The 23175-nt window shown below is 37.8% G+C and overlaps 1 protein-coding gene across 1 annotated transcript in view; it reads left to right on the plus strand.

Moving 5' to 3' along the window:
• LOC149089066 (uncharacterized) overlaps nt 1-14419 on the plus strand; it is a 122037-nt gene extending 107618 nt beyond the window's left edge. Inside the window, exon 2 of the mRNA XM_089237053.1 lies at nt 9033-14419. Coding sequence (XP_089093179.1) covers nt 9033-10786 — 1754 coding nt within the window. The 3' untranslated portion in view covers nt 10787-14419. The remainder of the gene's footprint in view (nt 1-9032) is intronic.
• Nucleotides 14420-23175: the final 8756 nt, after the last annotated feature.

The following is a 23175-nucleotide window of genomic DNA, read 5'->3' on the forward strand; positions in this document are numbered from 1 at the left end:
ATATAAAAACACTTATCAAATCAAGTACGAAATTCAGACACGTAAAAATCGATATAATCCCGGAGCAAAAAAGCTACCGTAATGAAGGTGTCAACAATAGCTTTCCCGTTACCGGGTAAATAGCCTCAGTTTATTAAGCGTCAAAATTCGAATGTCCCATAAAATGCGGTCATACTTCTTTGCTCGAGGGCACGGAAAACCGCAAATATTACATAGTATAAGCCTATATATAAGTATTTTTTTTTTATCATGCCTAAGCGATCTGTAATATCCAGGCACGAACTCGTAACATCTTAACTCCGCAATATATAACGTATTTTTTTTCTAACTCAAGTGTTAAAGGTATGTAATACGTTTTTCTTAATTCCACACGGTATAAGGGAATTGGAGGCTTGAAAGGGTTCGGACCATGGCTCGTCACGGTCCGGTGCTGAGCTGACCGACGTCAAGAAAAATATATAATAATAATAATGGTATATCTCTATCTCTTTTTTTTCCACCCGCCGCCATCTTTGGCCCCCATACGGCCCAAAAAATAAGTTAACTCCTTGTGGTTCGTCGTCTTTTTAAGACGGACCAGCAACCATCTTGTACTGGACGTGGCCGCGTTTTTTTTTTTTTTTATGAGTTCGGTACCTGTTAAATCTCGAATCTATGTGTGTAAGATAGAGGATTTGTGTGTACGCTGACCCGTGATTTCCACCTCCGCCCTTATATACGAGTAAACACGAGCCGATTCCCTGCCTCTATGTAAATACATAGGCAGGGCAGTAATAATAATAATGATGATGATGAATATGTAAAAAAAAAAAAGTGTGATTGCGGCCCAGTTTTTTCTTTGCTAATGTTAAATAGAAAAGTTGTGTGTGTGTGTGTTTTTTAGTTTTTTTTATACATTTCCAATCTCTTCCTCTGTCTTGTCTACAGATTTTCACGTGATTCTTCCTCATTCGAAGCCGTTTATTGTGTTCTTTGGAATATTGCGTGCTTGTTCGTAGTGAAAACAGAAAAGACTTTATTTACGTACATCGGATGAAATATGGATAGTTTCGCACGTAGAGTTTGATATTTGAATGCGTATAAGGTTAAACAGCATCTAGTGCGCGCTGGTTCTTAACTTCCACGGACGCTTTGAGCAATAAGATGAATATGAGCAATAAGAGTTCCCCCCCCCCTTTGTCAATAACATGAATTCCACGGACCCCCCCCCCGTCAATAACACGAATTCCGTGGACCCCCCTTTGCCAATAACACGAAGATCATGTCAATCATCTTTGTTGATTGTCAAGTCAGATATATTTGTCAATAACGTGAAGGATACGGACGCCTTTCGTCATAGGATGAAGTAACAGACCCCCTTTGCCAATAAGACCAATTTCACCTTCCTCCTTTGTCAATAAGACAGACTCCTTTGTTAATAAGACGGTCTCCTTTGTAAATAAGATGGACACCTGTGTCAATAAGACGGACCCCCCCCCCCCTTTGTTAATAAGACGGATTCCTTTGTCAATAAGAGACAGACCCCTTTCGCAATATAATACAGGCTCCTTTGTCAATGAGACGGATCTCCTTTGTCAGTAAGATGAATGCCACGGCCCTCTTAGTCAATAAGAGACAGACCCCTTTCGCAATATAATACAGGCTCCTTTGTCACTGAGACGGATCTCCTTTGTCAGTAAGATGAATGCCACGGCCCTCTTTGTCAATAAGACGAATTCCAGGTTGCCCTTTGTTAATAATACAGGCTTCTTTATCAACATAAGACAGACCCTTTGTCAATAAGATGGATCTCCTTTGTCAGTAAGATGAAGATCAAGTATTATTCGACAAATAATATAATATAAAAACAATAACTTAATCATTTTCTCATCCAAGCTCACTGATTCCTCCCCAAGAACTCCTGGTTAAGAACCACTGATATAGCATATATGTTTCCAGCTGGTGTTCCATGGAACCACCTGGAGTTTCACAAGAGCCTTTCGCGGGTTCCGCAGTAAAATTTTTCATTGATGTTATAATAAAATTTTTTACATTGCAGAAATATTCATATTTGTTTGAGTTAAATATTAAGCGATCTCGTATCACCATCGGGGGGTTCCGTGGAACAGTCTCGTTAACCTTGGAACAAAACCGTTAGAAGCCTTTGATATAGTATAACAACCTCTAATCCAGGGGTTCTTAACATTCTGCGGTCGTCAGACCACAAAAAATTTGAAATGATATCCAGGTAAAAAAATTTTACTGTTTTCTTTTATCAAGTTCATAGACACCCCCGGAATCCTTCCAAGAACTCCCTGGTCTAATCGGAAATTTTGGGTTACTTATCTCAACTGGCAGGGGCCCGACTATAGCATACAGGGGAAAGGGCCCTAAGTTAAGCAGGAATTAGTGAGCAGTGCCGTCTTAAGGCATGGGCCCACCCGGGCACCTCAAGAGAAAAGGGGCCTCACAAAAATGGAATCTGGTTGAAATCTTCAAGAATTTGCCTGGTAGGACCTCAGAAAAATCACTTGGCCCGGGGACCCATGATGCTCTAAAGACGGCCCTGTTAGTGAGCTCCTGTTACAAGAGTCAGAGATGTTTGCTTGGTCAGTGCGTATATGTTGCTTGAATTTTGGGTCCCTGGGCAAATGCGCCCGTGTCCATGTAGAAATAGGGGCCCTGCCTGTTAGGAAATAAATGTATAGCGTTCTAAATTGTATCTAATGAAGCCAGCCTTGTTTGAAATTATATCAATTCAATACTTGATTTTCTTGGGGAAAAAACAGTAGAATATTAATGATTTTAATTAATTAATTAATTAATTTAGATCTATATGAAGATTTTTTTTATAAGAAAGCTGTGGTAATAAACTTCGAATAGACATTCATTGACGCTAGGCTTCGAACGGGCACTCGTCAACAATGGGCGTTAATTTCTCAATCGTTGATAATTCGTTTCAAACAGGCATTTCTCACCAATGGACTTCAAGAAAACATTATTAACAAGATGCTTAAAACAGGCAAATTTTTAACAATACACTTAATATATTTTTATTCTTTGACTTAAAACAGCCATTTTTCAACAATAGACTTGAAACTGGCATTCTTTCAACAATATGCTTCCAAACGGGCATTCTTTTAACCGTTAGGCTTCAAAAAAGCATTCTTTTAACACAATATGCTTCAAACAATTTTTCTTAACAACAACTTCGGAGTTTTTTTAAACATGTGCTCAAAACTTTTTTTTGACAACAGACCTCGAACAGTTATTTCTGAACAAAAGGTTACAAACAGTCATTTTTAACAATAGACTTCCAACAATTATTTCTTAACAATAGGGTTCCAACAATTATTTCTTAACAATAGGCTTCCAACAATTATTTCTTAACAATAGGCTTCCAACAATTATTTTTAACAATAGGCCTCAAACGCATTTTCAACAATAAGCTTCAAACAATTATTCTTCGTTGATGGTTCTGAAATAAGTATTTTTTGGCTATAAGACTTCAAGAAGTATTTTTTTAATAATGGATTTTCAACAGGCATTTCTAAACAATGGGTTTCTAACAGGCATTTCTAAACAATGGGTTTCTAACAGGCATTTCTAAACAATGGGTTTCTAACAGGCATTTCTAAACAATGGGTTTCTAACAGGCATTTTCTAACAAGTTTTCGAAACGGGTATCGTCAACAATAGCTTTAAAGCAGGCTTTCGCGTTGGCAATTTTATTGAAAAAAAATTAATTCAACTTTTTGTCGATAGAGGGTGCTGCATTACTTCACAAGGGGTTTCTAACAGGCATCCATTAACAATGGGTCTCCTAATAGACATTTCTTTTCAAAAAGTTTCTAACAGGTATTTCGTAATAAGTTTTTCAAACAGGCGTCGTCAACAATAGCTTTAAGGCAGGCGTTCGTTGGCAATAATAAGCTTTCGCAAGTACTTACTACAAAGGCTTTAAATAGATATATATGTGTTTATTGAAAGAAAAATGATTGTGGAAAAATGCAAATCAGACTCCTATAAAATTTCAGGCTGTACGATTAACACCCGATTTCTGAATTTTCCTGTTACTGGAGTTTTCATTGTGATGGATATGTATGGTATATAAAGCACTGTTGGTGAAGTTCTTTTACTTCAGCCACGAATCGCCGTCTGAAGCTTCACGAACGTTTCGGACACAGAAAATATTGAAGAAAGATCCATGTTCAATCACTCCTACCGAACTTTTTTGCAGCGCTCTCTATTGACAAAAACTTGAACAAATCTTTTTTTTTGTACCAAAAAAGGAAGAAATTCTCCCTTTGTGAAAATATTTTTTTCGCAAATTGCATTTGAATATTTTTTCCTTTCGTTTAATTTTTATGAATTTTTTAACTACTTATCAAATAATTTTTTTCATTAATTCTGAAAAGTTTTTGATTAATTACTGATTAAGTTAATTAATTCTGAGATTAATCTGAAATCACTTAAATGATTCTTTAATTATTTATTTATTTTGGTAATTCTGAAATTATTTTCATTCTCAATATATATCTCGAAATAATTTCTTTCAATAATTATGCAATTAGTGTTTGGTTTGTTGTGAAATGATTTCTATCAATCAGCAAATGCGAAATTGTTTCTCTCATTGTGATTTATAAGTTATTTTTCTTCAATAATTCTGAAATTATTTCTTTCAGTAAAATTCTGAATTTTCATCAATTCTGGAATTGTTTCTTTCATTTATTCTAGAATAATTTCTTTCATCAATTTCGAAATTATTTAACTCCTTTATTTCAGAATTATTTTTTCATCAATTTCGAACTTAAAATCATTTCTTTACCTCCAGAATTATTTCACTCATTTATTTTGGAATTATTTCACTCATTTATTTTGGAATTATTTCAATCATTTATTTTGGAATTATTTCACTCATTTATTTTGGAATTATTTCACTCATTTATTTTGGAATTATTTCACTCATTTATTTCGGAATTATTTCACTCATTAATTTTGGAACTATTTCTCTCATTTATTTTGGAATTCTTTCACTCATTTATTTTGGAATTATTTCACTCATTTATTTTGGAATTATATCACTTATTTATTTTGGAATTATTTCAATCATTTATTTTGGAATTATTTCACTCATTTATTTTGGAATTATTTCACTCATTTATTTTGGAATTATTTCACTCATTTATTTCGGAATTATTTCACTCATTAATTTTGGAACTATTTCTCTCATTTATTTTGGAATTCTTTCACTCATTTATTTTGGAATTATTTCACTCATTTATTTTGGAATTATATCACTCATTAATTTTGGAACTATTTCACTCATTTATTTCGAAATTATTTCACTTATTTATTTTGGAATTATTTCACTCATTTATTTTGGAATTATTTCACTCATTTATTTCGAAATTATTTCACTTATTTATTTTGGAATTATTTCACTTATTTATTTTGGAATTATTTCACTCATTTATTTTGGAATTATTTCACTCATTTATTTCGAAATTATTTCACTTATTTATTTTGGAATTATTTCACTCATTTATTTTGGAATTATTTCACTCATTTATTTTGGAATTATTTCACTCATTTATTTCGGAATTATTTCACTCATTAATTTTGGAACTATTTCACTCATTTATTTTGGAATTATTTCACTCATTTATTTCGGAATTATTTCACTCATTTATTTTGGAATTATTTCACTCATTTATTTCGGAATTATTTCACTCATTTATTTTGGAATTATTTCTTCCATTAATTTTAGAATTAATCGTTTTGAATGTGTTCAACCATTTTCTGAAAATCACCGACTTGCCACGACGAAAAAAGCTTCCAAAGACCATTCGTTGTAGACCCTTGATACAATCTCACATATCCGGCCGAAATTCGTATCTCGAGTTCCATAAAGGACAGTATCCTATATATAACTTACAATCAATAACCCCGGGGCTGTTTGTCTATCCCATCAGCGGAATGAACAACCGAATTACCCGAAATATAACATACGCATAACTTATATATCAAGCACCCCTTCAGCCCAAACCTGGACAGACTAAAAGAGAGGCCACATTGTAACAAGTGTCTCGGTGACCCTTTTTTTGCTCGTTTTAGTCAAATGACCGGCGGCCACTTTTTTATGTTATCGTAAGACAGAGCGAGAGGAGAACGAAATGATCGACGTGTAAAGACAGAGAAATAAATAAATAAAGACATGAACACGGGATTAAAAGTCCACTCATTAAGAACTCAAAGATCTTTTTCGGAAAGGTCAGGTTCTCACCAATGTTCTTTCTTTCGCTGCAACTAGTTCCGTGGGGAGGATGACGCTTAATTTCATTGGCGTCCCCGGAAGGGTTCTTGGCGTACTACTACTATAAACTCAAGACAAGGCGGCGCCGATTGAAACAAATAATAAGTGCTAGGATACATAAGAAAAAGAAAACAACTCGGCTAGAATTAAAAAAAAAACAAAAGCAGGGCTAGTTTTGTGGGAATGAGCGCGTGAGTTTCCCACGAGTCCGATCCCTCCGAGTCTTTCTAATCAGTGTGTCCATGTTGGAATGCATTTGAATGAGTCATTTGGTTCGGCTTCTCGAGTCGAATATTATGCATTCCTGATCAGTGGGCTATACCAGCGGTTCTCAAACTGTGTGCCGTGATACACCGCCAACCTTCGTCACGGGCGCCGTGAAGCGACGACACTGACAAATGTTTTTCGAAGCGACTATTTGTTTAACTGCTCCGCGGATAAGCGTTAATTAGAGAAAGGGGGCGCCGCGGGTGCAAAAGGTTTGAGAACGATAACCGCTGGGCTATACCGATAATAAGCAGTTATACGGCCATATTCACCTACAATTTTTCAACTACAATCGCAGGTGAAAGGACTGAAGATCGAAACGGATGGGTTAAATTGAGGATTTTAACCAATCCGAGCAATAGGCGGAGATAGACTTGGAAGTCTGAGGGGCACGATGATGATAATGTCAATTCATATATACATTGGACATTGGATCAGTTGACTCAACCTTTGACGCTGGGGGGGGGGGGGGGCGAGGGGACTTAAGCAGGTTTTCGGCCATTTTTGACCCCCTCCCCCCTTGTCAGCAAAAGTCAGCAAAAAAAACACTGACCCCCCCCCTCTGTCAGCAGCAGGCCCATCATTTAGGGGAGGGAGGCAGGGGGGGGCCGTTGCTCCCACCTGGCTTTTGAAAATACACTAACAATGGTACGTTGAGTACATGTGCTTTGCCCCCCCCCCCCCAGAAAAAGTTGAAATGACGGCACTGGGGTCAGCAGCTTAGAATATTACATATCATAAGGGGTGGTTGATGACGTAAGCAACCCTCAACCCCCACCCCGTCATCAAAAGTCAGCAAATCCGAAACCCTCTCTTTCCCCCCCCCCTCGATGCTGACGTAATACTTGAATGACCCCTAAGCGATCGCAGCTCGCTACTTATATACAGGTTGAATGATGTCACCCACGCCTTGGCTTCATCTGCATGTTACGCTAGACCATAGTTTCCCAAACTTTTTTGTCCCATCAACCCCTTATTCAGAAATTTTTTTTTTCTCCTATCGCCCCCAACGCAATCTAATCCATAGAGTTCTATGTTATACCCCGTAGCTTCTACCACCCCCCCCCCCCCGAAACATTCCATCGCCCCCCAGGATCGTTAACGCCCACGTTGGGAATGACTGCGCTAGACAATCCTAGTTGACATTTTAGCCCTGATCACAGTGGTTGGTCATACGCTGCCATCTGACCAAGCGTACCTGGACTAGACCGGGGTTCGTGACGTTGAGATTTGGTACTATAATTTTCGAAAATTAAGTATGCGAATCGTATATAGGCAGGCACTTTCAGCTTGATAAGGGGACAATGGAACATCACTTTGCCCCGTAGGCTCCTGGTGGTGTTGAGATGGTACTGCGCTCTGACTCTCCGTTATTTGCACTCCTAATCATGTGCCTAAGAATGAAATGAGGCATCCCATGATGGAAATATTTCTCTCTGATGGTGCTTGAGGAAAAATGCTACATAATTTAATCGGGACCGTCTCAACGAGTTAAGGGACCCGATAGGAAAGGTTTGAAGGGGGGGGGGGGATTCTGCTGAAACAACTTTTGGCACACCTTAGTCTCGATCTAATGTATTTTAGGAGGTGGATCAGGGGCGGCTCTGGACAAAACTCTCATCCGTGCGAGAAATATTTTCGGTGCCCCTCCGGCGTATATGCCACACCATTAAAATGACTCAAAACTGACAGATTCATATGCGCCATGCATGTGTGTGTGTGTGCATCAAATATTACACTTTATTACTTATTAAGCCAATTATTCTATCTAATACATTTATGTTCAGTTAGAAAATGTTTGTCCAGATTTTTCCGTACTTATTATTTTTTCAATTTTTTTCGGCATCGCCCTCCTATAGGAGGCACCACACGCGGTCGCACGAGTTGCACAGTCACAGAGCCATCCCCAGGATGGAGTGTCCGGAATGGCATGCATACACTTCGAATTTATAGAAATAAGAGAACGCGTGTGAGTTTGATTACACTCAGGTTAATCACACGTCCCTTTAATAATCCCGAATCGTGACTTTTCGAAAGGAAAAATTCTGTTTTGATCAAGAAAAAGAAGGTAATTTAACCCAGATATCGCTTTATTTAGGATTCTATTGATGATTTTCTGCATGTTCTGTTTTTTCTTGGAGTAATATAGTCAGGAGGTGAAGGCTTTTTTTGCAGGTTACATCTGTGAATCTGCTAAACAAATCTGGGCTCGATAAAAGACTGGATATAAGAACGTCTGCAAAAATATCCCCTTAAAACTCTTAAAACGAAGTCCCGAGAAAATTAACACGTTTCCAAATACTGTCCTCAGAACAATTTTTGACATGTTATATTATTTATTTTCGGTACACGTTGAATTTTCGTATAATAAGGTTTATTTCCGTACTATGATGAAATTATGATTATTATGTATGCGTTTGAATCTCTGAAAAGACTCGTTAATGTTCATGGTCGTTTCCTTTCGTTGCAGGCAAACGTTGGAGGAGTTTAACGCCTGTCGAGAGGCAGCCATACGTGCAGGAAGCCGAAAGGCTCCGGCAGCAGCACCAAAAAGACTATCCGAACTACAAATACAGACCCCGGAGACGCAAAAGCACCAAGAGGTCCAACGGAATAGGAAGCAAAATAGGAAGCCCGATGTCGTCGGATTCTCCTCACGGGTCGAGCGGACCTTCTTGCGACATGTATGCGGGGCAGTACCAGCACGAATACCATTCCGCGTACGAGACGCCTCCTCCACCTCCGCCTCCACCACCTCCTCATCAGTCATCTGTCCAGCAACAGCAGCGTTCCGCTTATCAGCAGCAGCAGCAGCAGCACCAGCCACCGATATCTAGCAACTCCGTCCGTCCAGCGCTGAGGAACCCGTTGATGAACTGCGATTACTACGGCATCCAGACCCCAGACTGTTCCCCGAACAGCAGCCCCGACAACGACACGGTTCCGCCGCATGCGGCCACGATCGCCAAGAAGCAACGTGTCGTGGTGGTGTCCGCGTCAGTTCAAGAGAACGTACGGACGACGGAATCATCCGTGAGGACGCTTCCGACACCGGACATGTCTCCGCCGCACGACGACAAGACGATGGGCCACGCGAAGAGAGGGGACGTGACTAGGACGAACAGGAACTCGAACAGTAGCAGTACCCTCATACAACTCATGTCTCAGTTTGGTGGCTCATCAAACTACCTAAAAGACGTCAGACCACCTTACAAGCTGCCGATGAGACTTTCGGCTTCCGCTATTCATGCCATGAGTTCGGGTTCCTGCAGCCCACTGTATACGATTTCGGACAGTGGTCAGTATTCTTCCAGTGGTTACTCCGTGTCGGACAGTAGCAATCAGATGCTGCAGTACCCGGAAGCTTGTCGGACTTCAGATGTCTTCCAAACGACTTCACCGTCTTCCATGTCACCGGTCAAGAGCCCACCGGTATCATCAGTTTCCGGAGAGAGCGGTGGTGCCTTCCCCAAAACCAGCCATCTTTACAGTGCCTTACAGAGACGATCCCCTGGCTACAGACACTCCACGAACTACGCCACTGTCTCTTCCCAGCTGTCCCCATTCCCTCACGCGTCTAGTTCCGCCACCGTGTTCTACAGCCACTCGCCACTAGTCAAGATCGAGAACAGCGATGAGGACGCCGAGTTCGGTCGATACTCGGTGACCGCTGCCCCATCTTCCTCCTCCCTAGAGCCCGCGATGTGTGGCAACTCTTCCTCGGAATCGTCTCTGGTCGGTGGCTCTATCACCGGTAGATACGCGACCACCGATTTCCAGAGGAACACCGACGTTCCCAGTAGCGACAATGGGTTCGATTTGAGGACTACGGCGAACGCCGAATGTAGGTCCATCCGTCCGAACAGCGTCGAACAATCGTTATCCACTGACATTTTCTCCGATATCGATGGCAAAGAGCTTGACCGCTACCTAGCTAGTAACTACGGATGCAATTCGATGGCTGCAGGCCGAGACGTAATGACACCGTCGGACTACAGGCCGCAGTTCTCGGCTGGGTCCCACAGTGACTCGCGGACAGGGGAGGATTTGAGGTGTCTCGAACAAATTCTCCAACAGACATTCAAACATCCCACGTTCGCTTCATGTGCGGAATCGGAACCTCCTGGTAGACCCGGTGGTGACAAACGCATGATGGCGGCGAACCTCCAGGACAACGACACCATGACTGAAGCATTCGCTGCCCTCCGAGACATCATGAGCTAGTACCGGACAAACTGAATAGAAGCTCTTCCAAAGTGAACGAACTTACATTCTTTTCATATGACATGTTTATACGCCCTCTGTCGTTGAATCCACAAAACTTTATTCGCGAGTGTTTATAACAATTTTAAAATGGTATACGTAACGGCATCGCGCACAAATTCCACTTGAACAAACTATCCTACAAAAAACCCAAGAAGGCAGGGTGTCCCGTAACGACCAGTTAAATTCTACAGAACAAGAATCTTCATTCTGAGTAGATGAAAGGTGTCCAAAGAACCACAATAGGTCAATAGTTTCCGAATAAAACAGTAAACAAAATTTATGACGCCACGTACGATTTGTGTGAACAGGTTCTCGTGGGAGGGGCTATGCATGCCGTTTGCTGGCATGACGGTAGTAAGTCATTGACATCATTGGTTGGTGAGACACCAAATTCAACCGATTCCGTGCAACAGATGTGACGTCGTGAATCTTTCGCGGATTCGTGGATTTTTGAAACCTCCCCACCAAATCTCATAGGCCTAGGCAGTGCCGTCAAAACCCATGAGCTCAGGGCTCAGGTGCAAAGGAGGCTTCATGATGAAGAGATTCGGTACTATGATTTTCAAGAATAAATATGCGATTTGTTTAGATGGTACGTCCACTCTCTCTAGTATCACTTCGCCCATAACACTGTTAAGACCTAAGATCCTAACCTTAGATACTGTTCTTTGGACACTATTCGTCTAAGTCAGGACGAGCATTCTTTTCGTTGCAGTAGTACATACCATATGTATACAAACAGGGCCGCAACTAAATACATGACCCACCGGAGCGCGCATACTAACATACCTTACATTGATACGAGTAGAAGAAATTCAACTCTAAGAACCATAGGATAATAGTTCACTGGTAAAACTGGAAGCAAAATTAAAGATGTCGCATAAGATTTGTCAAAACAGGTTTTCGAGACTCAATTAAATTCGCTTCGTATAGCTCTTCGACATACCAGACCGACTCATTCACAATATTTCAACAAAGGTGTGACGTCAGCATTATTGCTATACCCAATCGTAGGGCTCCTTGGAACCTCGGGCTGATTCATCCGCCATCCTTTAGCGCAAATACGGCGTCAGTATTACGATCAGTGATCTGCATATCTGATCTCTGTTCCTTATCTTGGTCTTTTCTGAACGGTTAGACGTAATAAGAACGATGAGTCCGCACATTTTTCTAAGCGCTTTACCACTCGGTGACGTTGCGCTGGTAAATCGTAGACGTTATAAATTGGTAGGACACAGATTACAATTCCGTACAACGTATATGAAGTCATAAATTTTTTTCACGCAATTTTTTTAGAACTACGAATTGTATAGGCCTAGGCAAGGCCGTGTAAATGCATGGGCTCATTCGGGCACTGCCTGGAAGGGAGGGGGGGGGGTTTCCAGCTGCATAGGAGGCTCCATCATAAAGAGAACTACAAAAAATTTTCGAGCGTAAATGTGTAAATTGTTAGGCTGGTACGTCTATTCTAGTGGTGGCACTAGGATATCAATTTGCTCAGTGGCACATGATGCTTTTATGACAGGCTTGGGACTAGGTATGGATCTTCGGACACTATTCGTCTAGTCAGGACGAGAATTCTTTTCCTATGACGCTCATGTAGTCATTACAGTACACGCCATATATACAAACAGGGCCGCAACTAAATGCATGGTCAACCAGTGGTGCATATCAACAAAACTTAACGTTGATCAGAGTAGGAGAAATTTAGCTTCCCGTGATTGGTCGCAATGACTGCGAAGGAAAGAAATGCTGTACGTCACTTTCGGCGGAGTTGTTGGTGAAGTTCAAGATGAAGCTAGAATGTCGGGGTTTTTTTCCTTATTTCGCCTATAGTTCTTTCTGACGTAACTTCCGCACTTTCTTCTATTTTTAATCTTATTTTAAATGTCATCGTTTCGTTTGTCAATTCGTCGTCAAAAGAAAGTGTCAGGCAAATGAGAAACGAAATCGCCATATTCAATCTCCTCCTCAAACTTTGCCAAGAACATCGCCGATGGTGACGTATTGCTATCTCCTTCACTCATTGCGACCCAATAACGAAAAACTGAATTCCCTCCTTACGGGTATGAATGTTAAGTTTGTCGATATGTAACCGGAATAAATCAACACCACTTATAGAAGAAGGCCTCCTCACGAAGCTCGTCACGTCACTGAAGAAGGCCATTTCACCTATTGCCATTGGATATAGCAGGCCGACGCATGCGATATCTTTACCTTTTTTTGCAGTATATCCAGTGGCAATAGGAAGAATGGCCTTCTTCACTGACGTCACAAGCTGCGTGGTGCGGACGCCTTGTTTTATAGGCGGTGTTGGATAAATAGTGTAATAATGTTGAAGGTCCGCTTAGATGATAAATTCGGTGCTCCCTATGGGTGCAGCACCCAGGGCACCCTACACTCCTCTAGTTACGACCGTGTATAGAAATTACTACTTTGATTTCCGAGCCAGTTCCTACATGGAAAAGAATGACCAAATAGAGCTTATCCGTCATCGTTGATAATACCCAAAATGAAGCACTTGCCTTCTACTCCGCTAGGCACAGCCTACGGCCATCAAAGCATCGACTCCTAATATAGAAAAATATCTAAAATATCTATATAGCTAGCGAAACACACACCAGCGAAATTTCGTATCAAATTCTGTAATATTTATGCGCCCGTGTATAATAATATTTTTTAGCTATAAAAATTGTTTTTATACATTTCATGTTGATGGTTGCTCAACAATCTTTTCATTTTATAATCAGCTATATTTTATGAAAGAATTTATGAAAAGAAATTATGAAAGGTATTTATATGAAAGAAAATACTGTAATTTGAGACTGATTCGGTGCCATTAGAGTAGGTTTCTCCGCTTAAACGACCTGGAAATATGACGTGATCTATCACAGGTCACTTAAGTTATCTGGAAATGTGTCGCGGGTCACTAAACTGATCTGGAAATGTGTCGCGGGTCACTAAACTGATCTGTAAATGTGTTGCGGACCCTTAGGTGCTCTGGAGCTATGCCGAAGATCACTGGAGTGATCCGTAACATCGCCTCAGGTCACTTAAATGGTTTGTAAATGTGCCATGGGTCACCTGAATGGTCTATAAATATGCTGCGGGTCACTTAAGTGATATGGAAATGTGCCACGGGCTACTCAAGTAATGCGGAACTGTACGACAGGTCACTTATGTGATCTGTAAACACGTCACACTTAAGTCTGTGGTTCTCAACTTGGGATCGTATGCCTCCCCCCCCCCCCCCTTGCGATCCTGAGATACTCCAGGGAAGGCTACGGGTGAAAATGAAGTTGAAAGGGAGCCCTGACAGGCTGCTAAGACAGGTCCACAAAGCTCTATGGAAAAAAATGTAGAAAAAAGAAGCTTCAGTGAAATACGATGAGAAAAATCGTGACTGCCTTTATATAATAGTGTATCTGCTCATGTGTGTGTGTGTGAGAAGTATGTCTGCTCATACAGCTTAGGGCCGTCTCAACTGATTGCTTAATGCTTAGGAGGCCCCACGATCAATCAGATTTGATTCTATATTTTTTTTAAAATAAGAATGTAAATTTGTACACAGGTATACCCAGTTAGGTGGGGGGGGGGGGGGGGGCGTGCTGCTAAAATAGTCCTGCATAGAACCAGGGTCATCTTAAAATATGGTCTATGCAGGTATGACTCTGAGCCTGATGTCAACAGTGGGTCCTACATGTGATCTTGTACAATGGTTTTTGTGTGTGTGCGAGAGAAAGTAAATACGTAAGCTGTTGCTTTTCCAGCTAAAGTAAGGAGCTCCAGAAAATTTTCTTCCGAGGGTCCATGGTGTTGAGACGGCACTGCATAGAACCCCCCCCCCCCCACACACACACATACACACACATACACGAAAACCCTCGCCGATTCAGGGGTCAACCTTACTCATGAAATTTCTTCAACATATCAATTTGTTCAAAAAATCAATTCAATAAGTATGAAGGGTCTCGCTCCTTGATGGATAGCCCTCGATAAGACGGGGGCTTCACGAGAAAAAAAAATATGATCCAAAGGAGGCCCACGAACTGAAAAAAGGTTGAGAAGCACTGACTTATACGTTATCTGTAGATATGTCACACACTTAGGTCAGTTAGGTCAGTTTAAGTCACTTAAAAGGTCTACTCCACTACGTACCAACTCCGGTCATATTTCCAACCCCTGGAGTTGGTGAAGGCACCATCTGTAGATGGTCACCCCAAACTCGATAGGTAAAGAACTTTATTCTGATATTCTTCTGCCGGATTCCAATCCGTGGACCTTGATGGTAACCTTCACAGTGGAAGACGAGCATGTTACCACTGCGACACTTAAATGGTCTGGAAACGTGCCACTTAGTTCATTCTTACCATATTGGATTTGAGGGTCGCGGGCCTCACGTCAGATGACTGCGAGGGCTAAGCATGCGAATTTTATAAGGTAATTCCAATTCAACGTAGGAATTTCGAGGGTGATCGAAGCATATTGTACATTATTGCGCGATTCTGACCGGTGACGCTAAAACTATGTCTCGATGTCATATCCGATGTCCGATTCCAAATTAATATTTTCAGAGCGGCACTTGTGACACGTTTCGTGAGACGAAATTCAATTTTTTTAAAATTTTAAAAATTATATATAAATATATATACTATTATATTGTATACAGTATTATGTTTGGAATCTTGAATTTACACGTTCGATGTGTTTTTTTTATTGTACGTATGTAAATATGCGAATGCGATGAAAAATATATATATATATATTATGTATACATTTATAGGAGAGAAATCTCGTCATTTGAAAAAAAAGAGAGAAATAAGAAAAAAAAAATGAATAAAAAATTTTTTTTGCAAAATCATTTATTTTATTTCTCAATTTATTTTTACAAATTTGTAAAAATAAATTCAATAAACTTCAAAAGAAAAGAAATTTTTCCTCTCAATTTATTTTTAAATTTAAAGTTTTTAAAAAAAAAAAATTTAAATCTGAAAAAAAAGTGGAACAAATTTGTTTTTAAGAATTTAAATTTTTTTAATGAAAATATGAATAAAAAAGAAAAAAATTATTTCGCAATTTTTTGTTTTGTTTTTACATTTTATTTTTAAAAAAACAAAAAAATCATGTTTTTTACTTTAGAAGAGAGAATAAAAAGAAATTTTAACTGAAAATTTTAAGACAAAAAAAATGCCAAAATGTTTCTCAATTTTGTTATAAAAAATTAAAATTTTACCTTTAAAAACACAAAATCCATGACAAAAATTAAATTTTTTTTATTTAAATCCTCAAAACAATCGATAAAAATTTATTGATCGATTTCTTTTCAAGAATCTAAATTTTATGTTAAAAAAATTAAAAATGTGAATAAAATTACTTGAAAAAAATATATTTCTTAAATTTTTGTTAGGAATTTAAATTCTAATTTTTTAGAAAATATAAATTACGAAAAAAAATAAGTAAAAGTTATGGAAGAAATTTAAATTCAAACTAGTTAATTCTATTTCAGAGAATTTAGAATTTTTCTTAAATTGAAATTTGATACAAAAAAAAAGGAAAAGAGTGAAAAAAAAAAATTTCTTCTTGGTTTAATTGCTTTCAAAGAATTGAATTTTGTTTTAAAACAAATTAGAGAAAAATTGGAAAAAATGTGGAAATTATTTCTTGATATTTTTAAAAATTAAAATTTTACACCGAAAAGAAAATTGAAAAAAAAGGAGGAAAAATTCAAAAAATTTATTTCTCAATTCAACTGGAACTATGAATAAAAGAAAAAAAAATGATTCCTTAAAAATTAAAATTCTAATTTTTAGAAAATTAGAATTCAAATTTAAAATAAATTGAGATTTTTTTAACAAAAGTAAAAGCATTGCAAAAAAAGATGAGATAAAAATTGCATCTGAATTTGTTTCAAGGAGTATTAGGATTTTTCTTATATTGAAAGATTTTTTTTAAAATGAAAAAAATTATTTTTTCTTTCCCTCTTTTCTTCTTTTAAGGAATTAAATTTTATTAAAAAAAAAACACTAAAAATCTGAAAAAATGTGGAAATTACTTGATTTTCTCGTTAAAAACGTGTAAGTAAATCAAGAAATAATTTCCATATTTTTTTCTGATTTTCAGTGTTTTTTTAGAAAAAAAATTTCCTTAAAAGAAAGAAAAAAAAAAATTTGTCATTCTTTTTTTATTTTTTAAAAACTTTTAATCTAAGAAAAGTTCTAATTTTTTTCTGTGTAAACAAATTCAGATAAAAAAAAAAAATTCTAATTTCTTTGGTAATTTTTTTCCCAAGACCATTATTTTTAAATTTTGTTTCTAATTTTATCTTCAACAAGAACTGATTCGTAAAAAATTGAAAAAATAAAAAAGTTTCTCAATCATTAAAAATGAAAAATTTATTGTTTCAAAACATGAAAAATTTGGCTCAATTTCGTGTTGCGAGATTGGCTTTTAAGACAAAAGATAAGATCTGTGAGGGGCAGTGATTGAGGAAATTGCCGTTGATGATCATGATGATGATTGGGGGGGGGGGCAAATGGTGGGCAGAGAATCATTGTCGAAACACATCAAAGGGAATTCACGAATGATTGAGATTAAACGAGTCCATCTCTTACCAGACGGAAATACACTCAACACTAATTCACCATTTAATACACGAAGGACACATTATTACAACAACTAAAAATGCCAGTCGGAATTATCTGGTTGCAATCACGTGACTCTCTCTCTCTCCAGAGTTCTTTCGGCGCAGCATGGCGAATATTTTAGTGATGATAATAATAATAATAATCCAGTATCAAATCTTCACGAGGAGAAAGAGATTTAATATTCTTCGCTCAATTCTAGAGAACACGGAATGGCAATTTGAGCTTGAGCACATAACACGGGATGGAAATTGGCGGCAACGATTACCGAGAGGGCCTGTTTCAATTAGAGCAAAACGGCAGTCGAGAAATGAAATATTATATTGGATCGGAATTGCTACGAATAAGGTGTCATATTATAGATATCTTATCTTTTATTGAAGTTATTCGGTTCTTTGATTTACTCCCGTAAGATGATGGCCTTAAAACAGTGGCTTTTAAAAGTGGGTTGGTGCACGATCTTGACTCGCCATGCCCTCCTATGGGATAAATCTCCTTCCTTTATTGGAGCACTAGCTATAATACCCGGTGCTGCCCGGGTTTTCTTCAATGAGGCTTTTTTGGATCACGTGATATCTCCCTCTCTTTTTCTTGAGGGACATACAAACCGTGTCCAAGTTAACCAATATGGCGACCTGCGCGATTCATGAAATAAACAAATATAGATTTACACAGAAACGTAGAAATGAATATATATTTTTCTTTTTTTTAGGTATTTCGACCCCCCCTGAACTTCAAGTTATCCATCTGTCTGTTCCAGCTTCCAAAAATCCTTAGTTAAAGCTGTGGAATTTTTTCGATGCACTTTTCACGGGCCCATAACTAATTTTAAAATATCCTAACCCACATGAATTTATGCAAATAAATATCAAAAGAGACGATATGGAGACATTAATTTTCATACTTGAGAAGATATAAATGAAATCAATGATATTGCTCGAATATCCAACTCAAAAGTATAGGTCCGGCTAATTACTTCATATTCAATCTCCTGGGCTTCGTATATCTCTAAGCAAACTGAATATTTCAAAAATCGAGGATTCAATACAATTTTTAAAATTATTGATGGGGCGGAAAATCCCACTAATTTCCGCATTTCTACAGTAAAATCGACAATTTTAGCACTGATTTCTATGAGGATCACCCTTTTCCTGACTCTCAAAGCGATGCTGATGATGATTATGACGTCTATTCAAAAAGTCTCATTACTGAGAGTATATTGAAAATGTGGCAAACCATTATAAAGGCATAAACTATTATACATATACTAACAGGATTAAAGAAGTGACAAACCGTTGTAAAGGCATATACACGTCTGAAACGCATTGCTAGGGAACCACGGTAACCAAAGTAAACGCTCGGAAAGTGATTGTTGAGGCCCAAAAACCATTGTTGCCGGACAGTTTTTTGCCCGTTTGGGGCATTTGCCCTGGTCTGACGAAATTTTAAAGTAGCCTATCGTTCAAGTCGGGTCCCATTTGGTATATATGCAAAATTTGGCGACGATCGATCTAAAATTGTAGATTTGTATAGAGAACATACACACACAGACAGAAAATCAATTTTATATATATAGATTTGAAAATTTTCTATTCACTTTAGGCCTTCAATTTTTTCAACTTCAATAACACATTTATCGATATTTTTGTGCCATAATTTCAATAAAAAACATCCTCGTATTAAATGCATCTAGCGACATAGTGTTGAGAGAGAGACACAAAGTTTCAAGACATTTGAATGAGTGATATGCGGGAAAATGTTCCTTATCTAACAAAAAACTTAATTTTGAGAAAAGAGCATTTTAGTGGTAAACTTTAGCGTATATATAATGCCTGTCAGCAGTTTATAATAAAATATTTTAAAAATATTTTTATTACAGGTAGAACAAAAACTTGAACACAGTTATATATAGACGCAGAAAATTTCATAATAGTTGAAAATGGAAAAATTGGAAAATGTGTTTTTTTTTTGGAAAATTTGAGCACACCATGCTCCTTAACCACCACGGATGCGAGATAAAAAATAATGAATTGCAACATGTTTACTGATCATTCAAAAAAATTAAAATGATGAAAAAATTGAACTTGACGGTTCTTAAAGGTCTTTCTTTAAAAAACAATCAATTACAATTATTCCTTATCTTTTGGCTTTCGCTAGCAGAAATGTGTCACGCGAAATTTGCGTTGCAAAAGCTTCTTTTTTCGAGATTAGCGATAGTACCAGTTTTTCATTTCGATGTAGAAAAATATTTCATTAGCTTTTTGAACGGCCTTTTGCATCTGGCCTCCTTAAATGCCTCTTTATTCAGCATCAATACAGTAGGACCTCTCGATAACGGACACCCATGGGACAAAAAATGTTGTCCGCTAATGGGGAGGACGATACTCAGTGAAATATTGTTTATACGACTTTCATATTGATACGAAGTTTGGCTTTGGTTCTATACATTTTAATGTTAAAATGTACTTGATTTGTTAATGTAAAAGTGATACGCACCGGTTGTTATGCATAATAAGACCAATTGTCTCGATAAAGAAAGTTTGATTAAATTTCATCGTATTACTCACTTTTATTGATGACTACTTATGATTCCCAAATAAAGTTGGAAAGTCTGATAAATATGGAAGAAATTTATATAACCTTGATTCTACTCATTAAACCAATTAATTATTTTCACACGTACATGACACGCGCACTGCACATACTTTGCAATAAAAATTAAAATAAAAGTAAGTAAGAGAGAGAAAGATAACATAAATCATAACAACATTATCAGTCTTGTATCTAATGTTGGCTTTCTTCACACGTATCAACAAACAAAACCAACACATTACCATTCGAATTCACCATCCTGGATCATTGTTATGTTCAGTTAATTAAATAATTAATTATCGATTTACCATTTTTATCAATACGAGCTTGGGATTCAACACAATGTTAGCTGAATATGATAAATTCTTGGTTTATGACCAAAAATTAATAAATTAGAGTTTGTAGGAAAATTTAGAGTTTGTCTGATTTTTTTATTGTCCGCTATCGATAGTGTTCGCTAACGGGGGAATGAAATTAAGTTTCAAAAAGCATTTCAAATTGGCAAAAATTGATTAAAGCAACTAATAAAGGAATTCTTTTCATTACTTTAACTTTTTTTGAAATTTTTTTTAGATTTTCGATGGTTTTGGGATATAATGAGCCTCTATGCCGTGAGTTTCCAACTGGTGTTTCGTAGAACCCTGGGGTTCCGTGATAGCTTTTTTGGGGTTCCGCATTATCAATCGCCACGGTACTCTTAAAAAATCCCGGAACCCGGTAAGCTTTCAAAAAAGAAAACTTCCTTGTTGCTATAATAATCGCAAAGCTGTTCTTTATTTCGCATTTTAACGAGATAGTGTCTTTTAAAAAAATCAGCAGATTGAAAGAACAGCATAAATCAGGGAAAGAAGCGTTGTCCGTTAGTTTATGCCGTTTTTTTTATTCTCAATTTTTCTCTGGATTTTTAATTTAAATATCTCTACGAATATTGCACTTGCAAATGTGGAATGTTTTTGTTATTGGCTTCTGCAGAGACAGGGCAACAATTTTCTAATTGGGATTTCAAGGATAAGGTGCCTATTTTGGTAACTATACAACCCCTTGCAACATGAATGATGTATCACGCGTTGTTTGGATATTTTTTCTAATTGGAAGTATGCCTCTAGAATGAATGGTAAGCCAGTGAAATGCGGCAAGGGGAGGTTAGGTAATCACCCCTCATATATATGTAAGAAACAATCACTGATATGGAACTACTGCTGTCACCTATCAAATAAAATATAAAACTGTTGTGATTCTTCGATTGAAATTGAGATGACCGGTTTTTGATTAATGCGCCGCGTAGAAAAAGTCAATATAGTATGATATTGATGAATATTTTTTGAGCAATAATCTCAGTTGAATTGTTTTTTTTTTTTTTTTTTTCAAAATTTTAACAGTTGCTGTTTGTTTGCGGTAAAAATTAACGTTAGTAAGATGCGCAAAGCTTTTTGTAATTGAAAAAGATATAGACCATAATTGAAATGAGTCTGGCTTATATTCTCCGTGACTGCAATTTCGAAAAGCCAAGGAAGATGTTCTGAACTACTCTTGAGCATCTTACTAACGTTAATTTACCGGCCCCCGGGTCACACTGTTAACGGGCCCCGTGTATTATGGATTTGTGATGTGAGAAACGAAAAAATGATGAGAGAAAGAGTGAAAGAAAATCATCTCGGGCCTTCGGGCAGGAACCCTGTCGTCCCACCCAACTCTGAGGGCGATGCAGGAGATCTCATTGCACAGGAGCTTCCATGATAAGATCTGGCACAATGATTTACGACATTAAATATGTTTTATTAGACATAGTGTCTAAGCACTCTTTCATTATTTTGTCCTGGGGCTATGAAGATTTTGAGACGACAGTGGGGACATTTTTTTGGATAAATACTCAAATACTTGTTTGAGTTGTGTGGAACAGCCTTACACAATTATCAAGGGTTCCGCGGAACAGCCTTACATAATCATCAAGGATTCTACGAGAAACTTTACGGTGGAAACCCCTGCTCTATACAAATACAACGCCACAACAGGCAAAACGCCCAACGAGGTGACTGATAAAAAGATGCCCATAACAAATGTGGATGTCATATATTTAAAAATACAGCAAACCAATTAAAAATGTCATTACAAACAATATATATATATATATATATATATACATGATAAAATATTATACAATGCCCATAAAGAATATTATGGTTGTCTTATTCTAAGAATGGATAGAGCTTTTTCGATTTACCCCAACATGTTTATTGTATTTCTTTTTAAATGTGTCAATTGTGTTGCAATTTACTACCTCCGGGGGTAAGCTATTCCATTTATTAACAACCCTATTAGAGAAAAATTCCCTGCGACACCATAACCTTGCATTGTCCCTCACCAATCGATACTGGTGTCCCCTTGTAAAAGCAGTCGATTGGCGGTGTACTAAAAGTTCATGGTCGATCCTATCCACCCCATTGAAAATTTTGAACACTTCGATCATATCTCCTCGACACCTGCGTTCATCCAATGTAAACATATTCGAAAAATGAAATCTCTCTTCATAACTCAAGCCCTGCGTGCCAATAAGGACACGCGTAGCTCTTCTCTGCACCCCTTCAACCAAGTCTATGTCCCTCTGTAGGTATGGTCTCCAAAACCTTACAGCATACTCCTGTCCAGGACGAACTAAGCCTCGAAAAAGCGGAAGAATGACTTTAGGAGAACGCGAAGAGACCTTTTTGAAAATGAGACCAAGCATTCTATTCCACTTTTTGACCACCGCTGGACAATGTTCAGAAAACCTAAGTCGCTCGTCAATGAAAATTCCCAAATCGGTGACCCTAGTTCATAGCATATAAAAGGTATTTTCTTTCGATACATTAACTTTTTTCAATTTTTAGTTGGCTCGGAGCCCCCCTCCCCCCGCTTACGCCTCTGACTCTTGGTTTAGTTTCGAAATTATTATAGGAGTATTCGGTTTCGATGGTACCCGACCAACAACAGTTTCATTCCTCCAACAACCACCATGGTCGATCCTATCCACCCCATTGAAAATTTTGAACACTTCGATCATATCTCCTCGACACCTGCGTTCATCCAATGTAAACATATTCAACAAATGAAGTCTCTCTTCATAACTCAAGCCCC

The sequence above is a fragment of the Pholcus phalangioides genome, unplaced genomic scaffold (genome assembly GCF_987345545.1).
Source record: "Pholcus phalangioides strain wild (caught in Gottingen) unplaced genomic scaffold, Ppha-v1.0 ptg000002l_1, whole genome shotgun sequence".
In the NCBI taxonomy this organism is placed as follows: Eukaryota; Metazoa; Arthropoda; class Arachnida; order Araneae; family Pholcidae; genus Pholcus; species Pholcus phalangioides.